General features: G+C 45.6%; 1 protein-coding gene across 5 annotated transcripts in view; it reads left to right on the top strand.

Moving 5' to 3' along the window:
- GLIS3 (GLIS family zinc finger 3) overlaps positions 1–16,885 on the top strand; it is a 500,527-nt gene extending 483,642 nt beyond the window's left edge. For all 5 annotated transcript variants that reach the window (XM_089337316.1, XM_051858255.3, XM_070051535.2 and 2 more), the window contains 2 exons: positions 11,644–11,826; positions 12,693–16,885. In XM_089337316.1, coding sequence (XP_089193442.1) covers positions 11,644–11,826; positions 12,693–12,829 — 320 coding nt within the window. In that variant the 3' untranslated portion in view covers positions 12,830–16,885. The remainder of the gene's footprint in view (positions 1–11,643; positions 11,827–12,692) is intronic.
- The last annotated feature ends 309 nt before the right edge of the window (positions 16,886–17,194 follow it).

Genomic DNA, 17,194 nt, shown 5'->3' with positions numbered 1-17,194 from the left:
TTAATAAAAATAAATTTTTGAAAGTCATTGGCCTATAGGGCCAGTGCTCCCTTGAATGATCCTCAGTCAGAGATGATGCAGTCACAGGTTTGCCTGTGACTGAGGAAGTAGATACTTTCTGGCTTCCTTCTCCTTTGCCTCCTGGGAAAGTCCTGTAAGTACAGAATGACTTAAAATGTATCAAGAACCAGGGGCCAGTGCTGTGGTGCAGAGGGTTAATGCCCTGGCCTGCAGCGCCAGCATCCCATTTGGGCGCCAATTCGAGTCTTGGCTGTTCCACTTCAATCCAACTCCCTGCTAATGTGCCTGGGAAAGCAGCTGAGAATGGCCCAAGTCCTTGGGCCCCTAGACCTATATGGGAGAACTGGAAAAAGCTCCTGGAACCTGGCTTCAGATCAGCCCAGCTCAGCCATTTGGGGAGTGAACCAGTAGCTGGAAGACCTCTGTGTGTGTGTGTGTGTGTGTGTCTACCTCTGTCTATAACTCTTTCAAATAAATAAAAATTAAAATCTTAAAAAAAAATGTGTCAGGAACCAGTCTGGACCTCAGGGGAGGCTGAGGGAATGGGATGCAGAGATTCCTTTTCACATCCCTTTAACTCTCTTTCTGAAATCTCAGCAGACCTTTCCTACAGCAAAGCTTTCTTGGAAAGACAAGAGCAGGTAGAATTAAATCTTCACTCTGCCATGTTTCCCTGGTTCTGCTTTATATCCAAATATCTCTGCGTCAGAAGGTTGCTTGTGAGCTCTAGGGAAAGGAACCTGAGAAAACCATGGCAGATTTATCTCTACACTCAGAGGATGAAAGCAATGTTGGGCTTATAATGAGACAGTAGAGCAACGATTTTCAGTGATTTTACTATTGACCAGATATGTTCACACTTACTATTTTATTTGGCGCTTATAGCCACCCAGTGGAGGTACATATGCTGGCCACAAGTGGTTCCTGCCTGAGAAAAATTTTCAACACATTGTTAATGACCTTGACCGTTGGGAAGGATTGCCTCTCACTACCCTTGGGTAGAATGTCAGATCCTCCATGCTTCGTTGGTGTCTGACGTGTATCCAGGAGATTTGAATCCTAGGGAGTAGTCAGAAGGTGATGGAGGGAGGGTGGCAACTCCTAGGCACCTGGGCACTGAATTTCTTTCATTTGTGCCCTGTGCTCCTTTCTCTTCCTACTTTGAGGATTCTGCTGCCTCAGGAGAATAGAGTAGAGAATGAAAGACTCAGAAAAGTGTACGTTTTCCCCCAGGCCACACGGCCAGTAAAGGAAAGTTGGCTTTCACATCCATCTCACACTCCTCAGGTCTTCTGAGTTTTGACGGCGTCTATTATATGTAAATTCCAAATGCTTTCTCAACATCAGGATTCACTGAACCATTTTATTGTATGTATCCACACGTGGAAATCACTTAGACACATTGCAAATTGGTTTACTTTGGCAGCTTATCATTATGAGAATTTGGAAGCCATAGGCCACCTTGCACTAGGATTTGGGGTAGTTTGGGAGTATTTAAATGGAAATTGATTACATCTTTAACATGTGCCTTCCTTCTCCCACTGCTTTTCCCAGTGCATTATAGTTCCTTTCAGCAGCATGCTCTAGCCATTTCCATTTGGTATCTAAGCCCTTTGTACATATCAGTAGCAGACCCCTCTGCCTCTTTCCTCTCACCTGCCCCTGGAGATAAGGAGACAAGTCCTAGGGCCAGTATATGGCTCATGGTGACCAGTGGAGTCCCCAGCTTGCTGCAGACCAGGTGAGGGGCCCTGGGGGACAGTGAAAGAGTGTGCCGAGTGTTCAGAGACTGTCTCCCTGCAGACTGCAGGCTGGCAGCAGGAGCTGCGGATGGCCCCTCCCTCTTGGAACCAGGTGCGCTTTTTTCGCTGGAAGCCCCAGTGCTGCATGCCATCTGTCCCAGTGCAAGCAGACCAGACAGTTGCTCCAGCAGTCAGCTTTGGCTCCTCTGTCATGGGAAGTCCTTCAATAGGAATGTACCCAAGTGGGATTTTAAGGGTTATTATTGCCATTATTTTCTTCTCTCTTAGTAGTTGCTTAAATGTCAGTTGTAAATAGCTCGAGTGCTTTGCAAGCTGGTTCAATTCTCAGCCTGAAGAAAAATCTGTCTCCCTAACACAGTCTGTAAGCTGTTCCTGCAGCTTCCCCATTTATAGACTCTGTATTAAAATGAAGAGTCAGTGTCTCCACCTCTTCCAGGAAGGAAGCTTAGTAGAGTTCTAACTTGGATGATGCTGATGGTCAAGACCAGGGGCGGGGGTGGGTGTTTGGACTAGTGATTGACTCTGTGTGGGACTCTGACATCCCATATCTGAACACCTGATTAGAGTCCCAGCTCTACTCCAGCTTCCAGCTTCCTGCTAATGTGCACTTGGAGGCAGCAGGTGATAGATCAAGCAGTTGGGTCCCTGTCACCTAAGTGGGAGACCTGGGTTGAATTCCTGGCCTCTAGATTCAGCTCCTCCGTCAGCCCTGGGTGTTGTGAACATTTGAGGAGTGATCCGGTTGATGGGAGCACACTGTCTCACTCTCTGCCTCTCAAATATGTGCATACAAATAGGGATTTTTGAAAAAGAAAAGACCAGGAGTCAAAGCAAAAATAATAGCCCAGTTGTGACAATTTCACTTTTGAGGGCAGCATCCTTTTATACTTAAGGGTGGTGGGTTATATGAGAAAAATTGCTTAAGAACTGAGTGTGTGTTAAATAGAACTTCTAAATATTTCTAAGCTTATTTCATGACAACATAACTGCTACTATTTTCTTAGGACCTTCTGTGTACCAGGGACTACACTCAATGCTTTTACAAACATTGTCATATCTAAAATTTTATACAACCCTATAAAACAGGTACTATTTTCAAAGAAAATGAGGTGCAAGAAATAAAATCATTTATCATATAACCCAGTTGGCTAGTAGGTCAATGTGCTTCAAACTCAGATCCAAGTTGTTCACTGAAAAGTGGCTGAATCAGATAATTAGCCCTAAGAAATTTCTGAAATGTCTCTGTTTCAACTCTTGAGAGTTTTTAGAATTTTTCAGTGATTAGGTCATTTGATCATTTTTACTACTTAATTCAACACTTCCCCCCTTAAGGAGAAAGACTGTACTTTGTAAAATGTTTATCTAGGTATGAAGAACTTTGCCTGTGATCTTGCAGCAAGATTTTATGTAGATCAATTCTATTCCTGAGCCCATGCCCCAGAAGTCTATATCAATTGTGTCCTAAAAAGGCCAAAATGTAAGTCCTGCTTGTGAAATTGGTAGCTCTGAGAATCTGGATGGTAATTCAACTTCTCAATTTCTTTGTAAACTGGGGACATTACTGCGTAGTTAAAGTAGTAATTGTTGGAAGAATGAACGATTTCTATGTAAAACACCTGGGACAATGGTGACCTCTGAGGGGCTGCTATAGCACTGACCAAAACATCCTATGAAAATGTTAAAGCAGGGAGAATAGCAGTGGAAAAACTCTATTAGGGAAGCTGGTTAGGGTGCCCTAGCCCCACATTCCATCCCTGAGTCTGGCTCCTGAGTCCCCAAGTCTGGCACCTGATTCCAGCTTTCTAAATGCAGACCCAGGGAGCAAACAGTGATGACTCAAGTAGTGGGGTCCCTGCCACCCACTTGGGAGACCCTGCTTGAGTTCTGGCTGCAGCACAGACCAGACCTGTCCATTACAAGCATCTGGGGAGTGACCTAGCAGACCTAGCAAATGGAAACAATCTCTCTCTCCCTCCCTCCCTTCCTCCCTCCTTCCTTCTCTCTCTCCTATGAGTATTTTTTAATTAAAAAAAAACTTGTGATTTAGATTTTATGATCACAGTTTTCATTCTACTGCCCATTTGTTATAAAATGAATGCTAGATATGTGAATAACTCCAACTGTCTGGATATTTAGAGATACTGAAATGGCTGAATAAATTTTTCCACTTTTATTTGGGATCATGCAAACAAAGTTATCAGTGATAAAGGCAGGGTATTTAACAGTTCCTCTACTTCCACTTCTTTGTCAGTAAAATGGAAACATTTGTTTGAATGACCTACTTAAAAGATGGTAATGTCAGGCACATAAGAAGGACTGCCCGAGGGGTCCTATTGCTCTATAGCTCTGCCACTGTGCTTTTTTTTTTTTTTTTTTTTTTTTTTTTTTGACAGGCAGAGTTAGACAGAGAGAGAGAGAGAAAGGTCTTCCTTTTCTGTTGGTTCACCCCCCCAAATGGCCACTACAGCCTGTGTGCTGCAGCCGGCCCGTGATCCAAAGGCAGGAGCCAGGTGCTTCTCCTGGTCTCCCATGGGGTGCAGGGCCCAAGGACTTGGGCCATCCTCTACTGCCTTCCCAGGCCACAGCAGAGAGCTGGACTGGAAGAGGAGCAACCGGGACAGAACCCGGCGCCCCTAGTCAACGCCCAGGGCGCAGCCGGGTTCTCGACTTTATTGGGAGGGGAAGAGCTTTTATAGACACAGAAAGGGGGCTGTCCAGGGCACAACCAGCTGAAAGGTAAGGCAGGACATGAGCCGGGCAAGCCCTCAAGGGCCTATCACAGCCGAGGAGACATACTGTCCTTCCATACGGAAGTCTCCTGTCAGGCTAGGTACCTCCCCCAGGGGCCGGCTTAGATTGTTGGAAACGCTGAGTCACTGAGATGCGGAAGCGCAGCAAACTCGAGCAAAGGCTTAGAGGCCTTGTCTAGCGAAGGCTTAGCAACTTTGTTTCCTTTCTGGTTGGAGCCCCCCCCCCCGCATACCCCCCTTTTCTTTTATTTTGAGGATAACTGTGCCTGTCTTAGGTTGTCCCCGTCAGGAATCGGAAGTTGCCCGTCGTTGGAGAAGCCAGGGTTGAGAGCCTGACCATCCTGTCTTAAGTCGACCATTCCCAGGAGATCTTACCCGTCATTGGCTACCAGTCCCTTATTTAGGAGACAAGGGGGTGAGCGGCCTCTGAGTCTGCTTTGAACACACAGAATATGGCCAAGAAGATGTGGCTTCAACGACTGCATTCTGTGTCCTTTAGGAACCTCACTAATGTTCTTCCTCATTGATTTCTGCCACAGATCACATAAGGTACCCAGAGCAGAGAGGGCAGGTCAGCGTTCCCCAGAGAGTAGGGGACTCCTCAAAGCCTCCGAGAACAAGAGCCCTGAGGAGGCTAAGGAAGCCTGCCTGCATCCATGCCCTTCTCTGTCTGTCTGTCTCTGGAGCTCCAGTTGGAGCTCTTTACTCATCACTGGGGCTCACCCATGTCCCTGCATATGCAGCATTTGTATGACGGAGGCCAAAAACCCTACACTTCCTAAAGTAACCCACAAAATTATAGCCTGTGGAAAAATAATGCGAGTTGTAAAGCTCATAAATATACATCCTTCCTTCCACTTGGCTGGCAAACAGCCTCACCACCAAGAAACTGAGGGGCTGCCAACACTGCCTCTGCCTCTGATATCTGCTCATTCTCCTTCCACCATTCAGCATCACTTGGGAAAAGGCAGGGCTGGGCCTCAGCAGAGACATGGGGTAGCCTCCTGATTAGACCTGCCGTGGTAGGACAGGTAGAGGAAACCATACCCAAAACCTATACTCCACTGCTGTTCATTCTTCCTATCTTGAATGCATTCCAGAGACAAGAATCACATCTCTATATATCTGTTAAAGAAAATTTTCTCTCTGTTGTCATATATGATATAAAATTATATTACTTGATTTCTCAATTATATGTCTGTTTTCTTTCACCTCCATTAAAATGTTTGGTTTACACTAAAATGTGAGTTCCAAGAAGGCATGAAGTATGTTTTATTTGTCACCCTGTCATTACCCTTAAGTAAATGCTTAGTGAAATGTTTTTGAATGAATGAAAGTATAGAAATGAAAAGCTTGCATTATTAAAAGAATGGGAAAGGAAAATTGAAAAGTAACATTGAGCATGAACTAAGTGCCGGGCACATGCTCAACACTTTACACTGATGGTCCCTATCACTCCTCTTTCATCTTTGTGGCTATATTACCAGTGTTTGCTATTGAGACTGCCATTTTACAAAAATAAAATAGCAAAGGCAAGCACACCCAATTAGTCAGTGTTTCTCCTTAAAAAGTCAAAGGAATAATTGACTCCTGAGGTTTGGGGAGTAACCGAAAAACTTAAGTACTTGGCCTAGATCCTTGGATTGATATGTTGGATCTCATGGAAATTGAAGGGTTTCCCCATATGAAGATATTGAAGGGTCTTGGGAGCAATTGCCCTCCGCATTGTTTGGAGGAGTCTCACAGAGGACCATACCAAGCCTGAGTAGGCCACTCTCTGATTGGAGGAGTGGTTCTGGGGCAATCTTCTGATGTTAGTGAGGGGCTGCTGCTCGCACATATGGGCTCTCTGGATCTGTGTGTTGTCATCATGATCCAGGCTGAGCCCACAGCAGGGAAGGGTCAGTTTTGATTCTGAAGCTCATCTGTCTAGCATGTTCTCCTGGTGCCTACAGTTTGGTGGTAGCTCCTCAGACTCATCTTAAAGAAAGCTAAGAATTTGGTTTTGCAAAGCCATCTACTACATAAACAACCTACTAAGTGCACAGATCATGCGTTAGCACCCTGACAAGGTGCAGGCAGATGGTATTAATCTCCATCTATAGCAAGTCCCACCTCTGCTCCCCATCCAGCTTCTGGCTAATACAGCTGGGAGGCAGCAGATGATGGCCCAAGTCCTTGGGTTCCTGCCACTCATCTGAGAGATCTAGATGGAATTCCTGAGTCCTTGCTTTGGCCAGGCCCAACCCCAGCTGTTGAAGGCATTCTGGGGGTGAAGTAGCAGATGGAAGATCTCTGGCTCTATGGCATAGCAGGTAAAGTCGCTGCCTGCAGTGCTGGCATCCCATATGAGCACCAGTTTGAGTCCCAGCTGCTCCACTTCCGATCCAGCTCTCTGCTGTAGTCTGGGAAAGCAGTGGAAGATGACCCAAGTCCCTGGGCCCCTGTACGCATGTGGGAAACCCAGAAGAAGCTCTTGGTTCCTGGCTTCAGATCGATGAAGCTCCAGCCATGGTGGCCATCTGGGGAGTGAACCAGCAAATGGAAGACTCCCTCTCTCTCTCTCTCTCTCTCTGCCTCTGCCTCTCTGTAACTCTGCCTTTGAAATAAATTTTAAAAAAAGAAAAAAAAATTCCATCCATGCATACACACAGCTAAGTAGAGCTTTCTCTGTTGACACCTCATTCTACCACTGTGAGGTGTAAACAATGGAGACACTCCTTGCATGTTGCTACTGCCAATGCACATGGTAACCTAGGCCCTCACTCTGAAACACATAAATGGTGACATGCATCCTACATTTTGCTGCTTCCAGAAGGGAAAACAGGTTCTCCAGGGAGATTGATATGCTTTGGCAGGTTAGCCATAAAACTACTCAATCTCTTGAGGGTTGCAAGTGGGTGACCACTGCTTACTTACTGATATGTTTGATTCTTTGATTCTTCTTCCAAAGATTGAGTGGTATATTTGTAAAGAAAAGATAGATGTAATGAAGAGTCTAATATACTACTTCCTATCTTGAAGGCCAAGAGCTTAAAAATCATTTATGCAGCTTTTATTTAAATTCTTAGTGGGTTATATGTTTTTCTTTCAGGAATCTAATCAAAAACATTCCTGAAACCAACTGTGCTAAACCTGGGAATTCAAATTGTCCTAGAACTGTTCTGTCTCGTGCAGTATCCATGAGCCACGTGTGGCTATTTGATGAATTAATCAAAGTTGAATAAAATTAAGTCAGTTTCTCAGGGGCACTATCCACATTTCAAGTGCTCAGTAATCACACCAAGCTGTTGTATTGGACAGCGCAGATAAAGAACACTTCAGTCACCATGGAATAGTTCAATGGGACAGCACTGCCCTAGAGAATGCCCTTCTATTATCACATCTGGTCATGCAAATTCCCTTTTCTGCTAGCTTCCCCCACCCCCTTCCACTTTGGGAAGGAAATCCACACCCAGTGTCATGAGGCTGCCTTATTATCATCCACAGCAAGAGTGACTGTGAACTCTTTTTTTTTTTTTTTTTTTTTTGACAGGCAGAGTGGACAGTGAGAGAGAGAGAGAGACAGAGAGAAAGGTCTTCCTTTTTGCCATTGGTTCACCCTCCAATGGCCGCCGTGGCCGGCACACCGCGCTGATCTGAAGCCAGGAGCCAGGTGCTTCTCCTGGTCTCCCATGGGGTGCAGGGCCCAAGCACTTGGGCCATCCTCCACTGCACTCCCTGGCCACAGCAGAGAGCTGGCCTGGAAGAGGGGCAACTGGGACAGAATCCGGCGCCCCAACCGGGAATAGAACCCGGTGTGCCGGCGCCGCAGGTGGAGGATTAGCCTATTGAGCCACGGCGCCAGCCTGTGAACTCTTGATGTAACCCTATCATTATAGTCATGTAACTAAGTAAAGAAAAAGGCTTTTAAGAATTAATGATAGGTGAAGAAACTCATAGGTTACATAAGGAGAGAAAACAGGTTATAAGACTTTAGTTTTGTGTGTGTTTATCTGACCATTTCTGAATCATGGAAGTAATTTTTCCTGATTATAAATAGTGTACATTTTCTAGTTGATATAATTAGCCCCAAATATTTTCATAATTGAAAAAATCATTTTTAGAGGGAAATTGTTTTTAGGAGCAAAAAAAAGCTTCCCAAAACTGAAAATTTGGAGTGGCTCTTCTTGACTTTCCAGAGCTACAGTTTTGAGCTTATGTACAAATCCCTGCCCTCTTGCATTCTTGGAGGTAAAGCAACTTCTGCAGTGGAGGCGGGGTAACCTTATAACTAAATGCAGCCACTAACATTTCTTGCCCATTTATATATTCATGTGTGTATTCTTATGCTACATGTAGTATTCTCTCTCCAAACTATATTATCAGCTCTCAAGGACAAGGTTTTGTCTTTATTTCTTTGATCTCTCCAACAATATCCTAACTAGCGCTTGGTCCTAACTAGTACTTGGTGGCCATTACTGACTGACTGACAGGTTGGCTGACCTTGCCATTGCTCTTAGGTTTTATGTCCGTGAAATGTGTTAACATTTTGCTTTGGGTCCGAGAAGTAGTGTTTTTTCCAAATGTGCCACATGAAATCCAACCCCTGGAATACAGAAGCCATTCATCAGAAATTGAGTTTGGCTTTCCCTGGATTTGTGTGTGTTGTAAGATCTTAATGGCATTTTTAAGTTTTTTCATTAGTTTTATGGAAATGTTAAAACTCTGATTTGAGTGACCACAGCCGTCCACACGGGCGCATTTGGCATCCCTAGTAACCGGCTACTTGGAGGGAGGGATTTAATAAAGAGGATTTTCTTCTCTTGAGTTGGCTGTTAGAGTGATAAAACATGCTTTCGAGGCCATTCTGGTTTTGACAGTTTCTTGTGGTAGCCAAGATACCCAAAGGCAGAAATTAGAGTGTGCTCCACCCCCCTCGCTCAGATCCAGACTGGGAGCGGGCGCCCAGAATGTTGGGTTTAATAGTGAGCTTCACCAAGTGTATTTTACCACTTTACAAACTTTCATACTTAGGCACATTACAACATCCAATATAGATTGAAGCCATGTGACGTTTCTGCTCTTTCTGAAAAAACAGACAAGAAAATAGGAACGGGGGAATGAAGTGGTTTTCACAAAACGCCAGTGAAGTCTCTGTCATTGTCCCTGAATGATTAATGTCTCTATTTGGGGAGTTGTAGGAGTTTAGTGAAAAATGTCTTCTTTTGGAAGACCATATTACACTGAGGAGTGCTATCAGGGAATTTATGGGTGATGCGTGTGAGCAGAGCCGGCAGAGGTATAGATAGCAAATATTGTCTGTCCGCTCAGAAAGAAGGCATGCATTGTAACAGACTAACTACGGTGGCTCCTGGTGATGTTTCTCTCCTGATATTTACGCTCTGTTTATATGTGTCTGGATGCCATGGACCCAAAGTCAGAATCAGTCCCAGGAACTGCTTAAACATACAACTTCACTTTCCAGATTCCTTGAAACTTCCCAAACTTGTTGCTGTTTTGAGCTCTCACTGGGGTAAATGAAGAAAACCGGATGTGTGTCAATTAGTGTAGGATCTCAACACCATGCACAAGAGGTATACAGCTCAAATCTCCAGAGGGCCAAGGATATTCCAGAATATTTCAGCTGGGAGCTGGGGCTGTGCCACATGCCTCCTACTGTGTCAGAACAGTAGGAGGTTATTGTTGAAGGATTTACATATTGCCTTACTTTAAGTATTATTTCTGTCAGTAGATTCTATTTATTTTTAGAAATACATTATTGTTATGACTTTTACTTATTTAACACATATATTATAGAAATGATACCGTTAAAGTATATATAAGTATTAGTTTCATAATTATGCTATCACAGTGTATTATATGATATGTAAATATTGACTCATTGAATCTTCATAAGAACTTAATGAGATATAGCTGTTAACATTACACCTATTTTACAAATTAGAAAACCAAGGTACCAGGAAGTTAATTAAATAATATTATAAAATTATATTGTCAGTTCGTAGTTAGAGCTAACAGGTGAACCTAGGAAATCTGCCTCCAGAGTACCTTTCAGAAAAACATAAAGGCAAAAACAAAGAAACAAGCAAGTACACAGGGACAACTAGGGGTTTGGTGTCTTAGCCATCTTTATCCTATATATGGACTTCCACATAATTGAGCCTAGTCTTTACATTCAATTTCTTATCTTGCTCTTTTTAACTGAACTGTATAATGGTGTTTCTGTGTTGTTAAAAACTCCTGAGTTTTCTTTTTAATGGCTGTTTAATGTTCCCATCACTTAGTGCCACACTGTTGCTGAACCACCTCTTGTGGTCATCCGTTTGGCATTCTACAAGTTCTTACCAACTATGAAAACAGACCACAATGTAGAACTAAAGAAATTGAGAAAGAAAAAGCATTCCAAAATTGGTGGGAGGACTTGGGGTAGGAATGTCCCCTGCTTGCTCCATATTTTCCAGGACTCTTTGCAAAGTATAGAGAAAAGAAGCCCATCTGCTCAGGTACTAGAGCACTAAGTAAAAGCATATTAAGCCCATAGCTTTGGAAATTTCTTGAAGGTAAATGCATTCCAAATGTTTGTTTTAGTAAACTTTACAAGTAGCCTTGAAAGCTAAGGTGGGGAGCTGGCACTGTGGCGCATTGGGTAAAACCACCGCCTGCAATGCTGGCATCCCATATGGACACTGGCTTGTGTCCTCGCTGCTCCACTTCTGATCCAGTTTCCTACTAACGTTCATGGTAAAGCAGTGCAAGGTGGCCCAAGTATTTGTTCTCCTGCCTTTCACAAGACTACGATGGAATTCCTGTCTCCTGGCCTCAGCCTGGTTCAGCCCTGGCTGCTGTGGCCGTTGGGGAGGGAACCAGTGGATGGAAGATCTCTCTCTCTCTCTCTGCCTCTCCCTCTCACTGTAAGTCTGCCTTTCAAATAAACAAACAGATCTTTAAACACACACACACACACACACACACACCCCACTAAGGGTAGCCTTGACTGTTGAAGGCATCTTGTCTTAGGAAGCCAGGCTGAGTGTGGTTCTGGCTGGCTTGGAACAGTCTTCGGAAGCTGTGCTGGGAAGGAGCTCAGTGCTGTGCTTGCTTTTCAGGGTTTTACGGGCAGCTGCAGACCTTCTGCCCTCCACATTACCCCGACTCCCAGAGGACCGGGCCGCCTGTCAGCTCCTGCAGTGTGGTGCCTTCCTTCGAGGACTGCCTGGTCCCCACGTCCATGGGCCAGGCTGGCTTTGATGTTTTCCACAGAGCCTTCTCAACTCACTCGGGCATTACAGGTGTGTGGGGTGACTGACGTAGGAGAGACCAGGTGGGTTTCCAGTGACTGGTCTACATGAGACTGGACCCAGCACAAGCCAACGCCAGATCCTCTTGAACGACCTCCGAAATGTCCTTGGTCACCCTCCTCCCACCTCGAGCCCAGCCCACCTCCACCACCCTAGTTCAGGTGCTGATGCTCCCAGTCTGTGGTAGTAACTTTCCACCAAGTCTCCCTGAGTCTTCCTCTCCTGTCTCCCTTTGTGCCCTCCATTCAAGCACGAGCATTGCCTTCTAACAGTGGAAGATGACCCGTGTCCCTTTCTTGCTCAGACACCTGCAGTGGTTTCCAGTTGCAAGGCCTTCAGGACCCCTGCTGGTTAGGTCTCATCCAACTCCCCAGAGCTGCTGCTGCCCACACACATTTTTCCCTCCAGAGTCTTCATGTGAGCTTCAACAGGGCCCCCACCTCCGCCACCCCACTCCCACCCCTGGCTCTGCTTCCTCCTGAACTATTCCATCCCTCATCCTCCCTCTGTGACAGTCTCTCTTGTTACAACTGCACTTTGACAGTCTCTCTCGTTACAACTGCACTTTGACATCACCTTCATCGGGAGGTCACACTCACCTTTCCCCAGGACACTTCTGCTTTTCTTTCCCTCCCGCTGAGCCTGGAGTGTGCACACTGAGTCACATTTGAGCCAGCCGCCAGCAAGTCAGCCTGCTCCCAGACTGAGGTCCCTGAGGGACGAGGCCAAGGAGGCTGCCCGCATAGCCCCCGGGGGGGAGGGGTCTTCGGAGAACTACATCACTGCCAGGCACCCAGGGTGGGTGTGGCGTGGCTGTTGTTACTGACGTTACTGATGTCCTGTGCTTTCCCTTGCAGTGTATGATTTGCCGTCAGCTTCCTCGGGCCTCTTTGGGGAGTCGCTTCGCAGCGGGCCTGAAGATGCCACATTCTTGCAAATCAGTGCTGTGGACCGGTGTCCTAGCCAGCTCTCCTCTGTCTACACCGAAGGCTAGAAGCTCCCCTGGCCTCTGCTGCACATCCAGAACCTTCTCGTGGCTTGCCATTTGGTGTCTTCACCCTCTCACAGGCTGTGCGAGAAAGGACGCCAGGCAGATCAGTGGAAGCTGCAGGGCCGCTGCAGGACTGGATGGGCAGAGCCGGCCTCGCAGGAATGTTTCCAGTTGCTCCATGCTCTCTGGGTTTGCTGGGCCCATTGACCAGCACAACTGTTTGGCAAAGGGAATTCAGAGTCTCACTCTGCTGGATACCTGTTACTTCCTGGCGGTCAACTGGCCGAGGACACAGAGGAGTTGATGTGCACATGAATGTGTAGTTTGGGGATGACGCCTGCTGCTAGCTCTCTGTAGGGAGGGACAACCAGAGGCAGTGACCAGAAGCAGAGGGAGCTGCCTCAGCTGCTCTCCCTCCCTGCTGGGCCATGCAAAGCCAGGCACGACAAGGGAAATGCAGGGCCTAAGCTCAGTGTGGTCTTGACACTTGGGAACTCCCTGGGTTTCCGTCTCCTCCCAGATACTCCGATGCTAACCAGTTGCTTCTCCGTGTTTCTCCAACAGTGAAATAAGATTTTATATTCCAGCAACCTAGTGTTGTTTTTGCATCTTAAAGACGTATTTACATCTATTTTAAATGGAATATATATGTATATGTATACATATATATATATATGTATTTAGGAGTCTGTTCTTTGGTTGGAAATCATTGTTACTTTAATCACCTCAGCTACATGCATTTTGCCACAGCTGTCACTCTGCCTGGCCCTGCCCCTGGGATGTTACCATGGCAGTCAGCAGAGGCCACATGAGGGAACCTCCGTGGGTTAGCTGTTGAGCAGCCCCACTTGGGAGACCTTGTTGTAAAGAAAAGGTCATTTAACTGTTCCACTCATTGCCTCCACGCTGCTGCTCCACCTGAGAGGTGCCTGCACGTGTGAGAACAGGGCCACACACTCTGTCATGGGCCTAGGTTCCCTGAGAAGATGAAACTCGGGATGCCTGACAGCCACGCACTTTGCACAGCCTCTGCTCGCCTCCTCCAGGAGGTCCCTGTCTGTCCCTACTGTTGCACTCATCTCACCCTCTCCCTGACCGTGGTGCAGACATACTCGCCGCCACCACGGCCTGACCATCACCTCTTGGGAAGGTAGAGGGGACAGCCACGAAAGGTAGGCAAAACAAGACAACAGTTCTGCTGAAACTCTGATTTGAAGGCCTGGAATATTCCCACAGCTCTTGGCCGTTTTCTGTGAACCCTACATAAGGAGTCACCCTCTATGACACCTTTACAAATCTATGAGCATAGGCTATAAAAATTGGCCAAACCCTAAAGACCCGGTAAACTCTTGACATTCTGGTGCCATCACATTTCAGGATTTCTTTTCTGTCTTTGAAAGGGTGTTTTCTGAACAACAGTGAAACAATGCTAATTGTCAAGCTGAGATACTTACAAACTTCAGTAAGACAAAGAGCTTGATGCGAGACTTGGGATCCTGGGACAGGTTGTGTCCCCGACAGGTCCTTCTGTGGCTCACAATCCATAGTGTTCTACTCGATCCCAGAGTTCGTTCAGCAGAATGCGATGGACAGAGAACCAAGTGTTTGTTTCATTCTTACTGTCTGCTTGGTCAGTCTAGTTTCTCTAACTAGTGGGCTGTGTTCTGAGAAAAGCTATCCTGCCGACATCCAAGTCTGCAAAAGAAGTAAGTTACCCACTGGACGAAAATCTCCGCTTTTCCAAAGCAGGCACATGAAGCTTTGGGGACAAGTGAGCTCTCAGGACACATGTAACATAGCAGGCTTCCCGCAGCATCTGCGGGTTGTGTCCCTCAGCCTAAGCAGGGTCGTGTGTGTGCTAGCCCCGCCTGAGTCAGTACAGTAGCATGCCTCCAGTGTCCTCTGCCACACTCCAGAAAAAAGGGAAAACTCTGGGACCTTCAGAGAGACCACATCTGCCTGTCCTTAAATATTAAAGCCTTGAGGAGGAACTCAAAATACATTTCATTTTCATGGTGAGGAGGGAAAAAAAAAAAGATGAAAAGGCTAGGTTACTAGTGCTGCTGATGTTGTCTGCCTTGCCTCGTGGCTTTATATCATTTCCAATAGGAAGGAAAAAGGAGGGCAAAGCAAGAAACAACCTCAGGAGACATGGATGTCATCTCCCCCTTAGTGAGGGAGGAGATGCGTCTGTGCCAGCTGTGGCCTCCCGGTGTTCCTGCCCCTGTCTTGCCTCTCCTGGGCTGGAGGGACCAAGGGCAGGCCACGCAGGAGCAGCAGCTGCACCTGTGAGCATCCTCCCTCGGCAGGATCCAGGCCCAGCCCCTGCAGGAGCATCCAGAAGTTGCCCCATGCACCTCCTCACCAGCCCTTCTGTGTTGCCTGATGCCTCCAGGTTTGAGATTAGAGACCCAGGGCAGGACACATCGAGGCTCCCTCTAGACTGCACATTCTCCTTACATTCCAGAACCTCCCCCCCGCCCCCCTCCCAGTCTTAACCTTTGTGCCTTGCTTGCTTTTGCACAGTGAAAGATTTGTATATGCTCTCATCATTATTTTGGAAAACAGTAAAGATAGAAATTTAAACAAAATCTTTCCCTTCCATTTCCTGTCCTGTTTCATCTTGATAGGTAACTGTTCATGTAAACATCTGGATAGAGATCGTCATTGCCCTTGTGTCAAAAAACCAAACCAAACCAAACCAAACCAAAGACTGGTGCTTGTGAAAACACACACAGCCCAAAGCCAATTATCCTATTACTTAAAAAAAAAAAAAATCAGTATGTCTAAAGACATCTCATTTGCTCCAATGTCTTAATTCCCTAAAAGAACTACATCAAAATGTCAGTTGTAATTTAGCCTCTGATCAGCTGTTAAATATTATTTAAATTATGTAGTGATCTTATGGGGGTATCTGCCTTTACTTGTACCTCCCCCAAATTACAGAGATCCTAAAATGCAAAAGTGGTCTTTAGGAGATCACAGCGTGGTTTCCACTGATAGCAGAATATTGGTTTTGTTCTGTGGTTTTCAGATTGCCAGCTGTCGCCTGCTGTGGTGCACATACCAGTCTTGAACAGGGATGACTAACTGTTCCACTCCCCCATCCGAGAACCTTGACTTTCCAGGTGCCTTGAAGTATTGGGAATGGTGACTGTAAATGTTCAGTTTAATTATTTAGTATTTTATTTGACTGTTTTGACCATGTCATTTTATAGCAGCATTTTCTGAACAGCACTTTTTGTTGGTAATAAGGAATTTCTGCAGTTATATTTCTTTTTCTTTTTTGCCATGGATAAAGCAAAAAAAAAAAAAAAAAAAAACACTCATTGGAGAAATTGCGAGTGTAAAAAAGAAGAGATTTATTTTGTACAGACAGCAAAGCATCCTGTGTAATGTTGCTGACATAAAGCACTTTGGGGGGAAAAGTGGAAATCTGTTTTCCATAAATCACACAGATTCTTGTACATAGTTCTATACACTCACGTAGAGAAATGAACTGCATATATCATACTGGATATGGGGCCGATTTTACTCTAGAGGCACATCTGGTACTTATTGTCATAAATCTTTTAAAGAATTAGGTACACTTTTTTCTATTAATATGTATAGTTTTGTGATTTGTCACAGTTATGTTTCATATAATCATAAGTTATTTTGTCTTGTTTCATGAAGTCCTTTTTTTATGTCAAAAGTAAAATGAAGGGATTGTGCACTTCATATAGGAAAAAACTGGAAATCGGCTTAAAAACGCAATGGCCAGGCCCATTGTTTGTTTGTTTGTTTTATGATTTTGTTTTGTTTTGCCATCAGCCTCCTGTGTACTGGGGATGGTAATTATAATTAAACGCAGATTGGGGGGTGGGGAGTCTCCAAGGCCAGCTTTAAAAGGCCGCTTTGCTTTGGGCCAGAGCTGCAGCCTGGATTTAATTATAGATATGAGGACGAAATGGCAGTAAAAATGAATGTCCCCCTGAATCCTTTACATGTTGGGAGTGTCCATAAATAAAACATGAAGTTTTATTTCATCAGATTTAATTAAAGCTTTTATACATGTTTTATTGGTTATTCTATTAATCCACTTCACAAACTGGAGAAATGTGTGCTCAGGCTTGGGGTTTACTTGTGCCTTTTCAGTGTGAGCGCTACATCATGCTTCAGAAATGCCTCCCATGCTTGGTGCCCCAGGTGCTGGGCTCCAGCACAAGGGCCATGGGGGCGGGGCCTCTGCAGCCCTGTTTTCCTGAAACCCTGCAGAGAAAGGCGCAAGCATCAGCTCCCTGAGGCCTGATTCCCTGACTTTTGCCGTCCACTGATTGCCTGGAGGAGAACAGGGCAGTGACCCCCTCCCTGCGTCCCCCCAATTCT

This window comes from Oryctolagus cuniculus, chromosome 1 (assembly GCF_051225735.1).
Source record: "Oryctolagus cuniculus isolate XC-2025 breed Fujian yellow rabbit chromosome 1, ASM5122573v1, whole genome shotgun sequence".
NCBI classification, from domain to species: Eukaryota; Metazoa; Chordata; class Mammalia; order Lagomorpha; family Leporidae; genus Oryctolagus; species Oryctolagus cuniculus.
The sequence above is the reverse complement of the archived record's forward strand: the minus strand, read 5'-3'. Positions and strand labels throughout refer to the sequence as shown.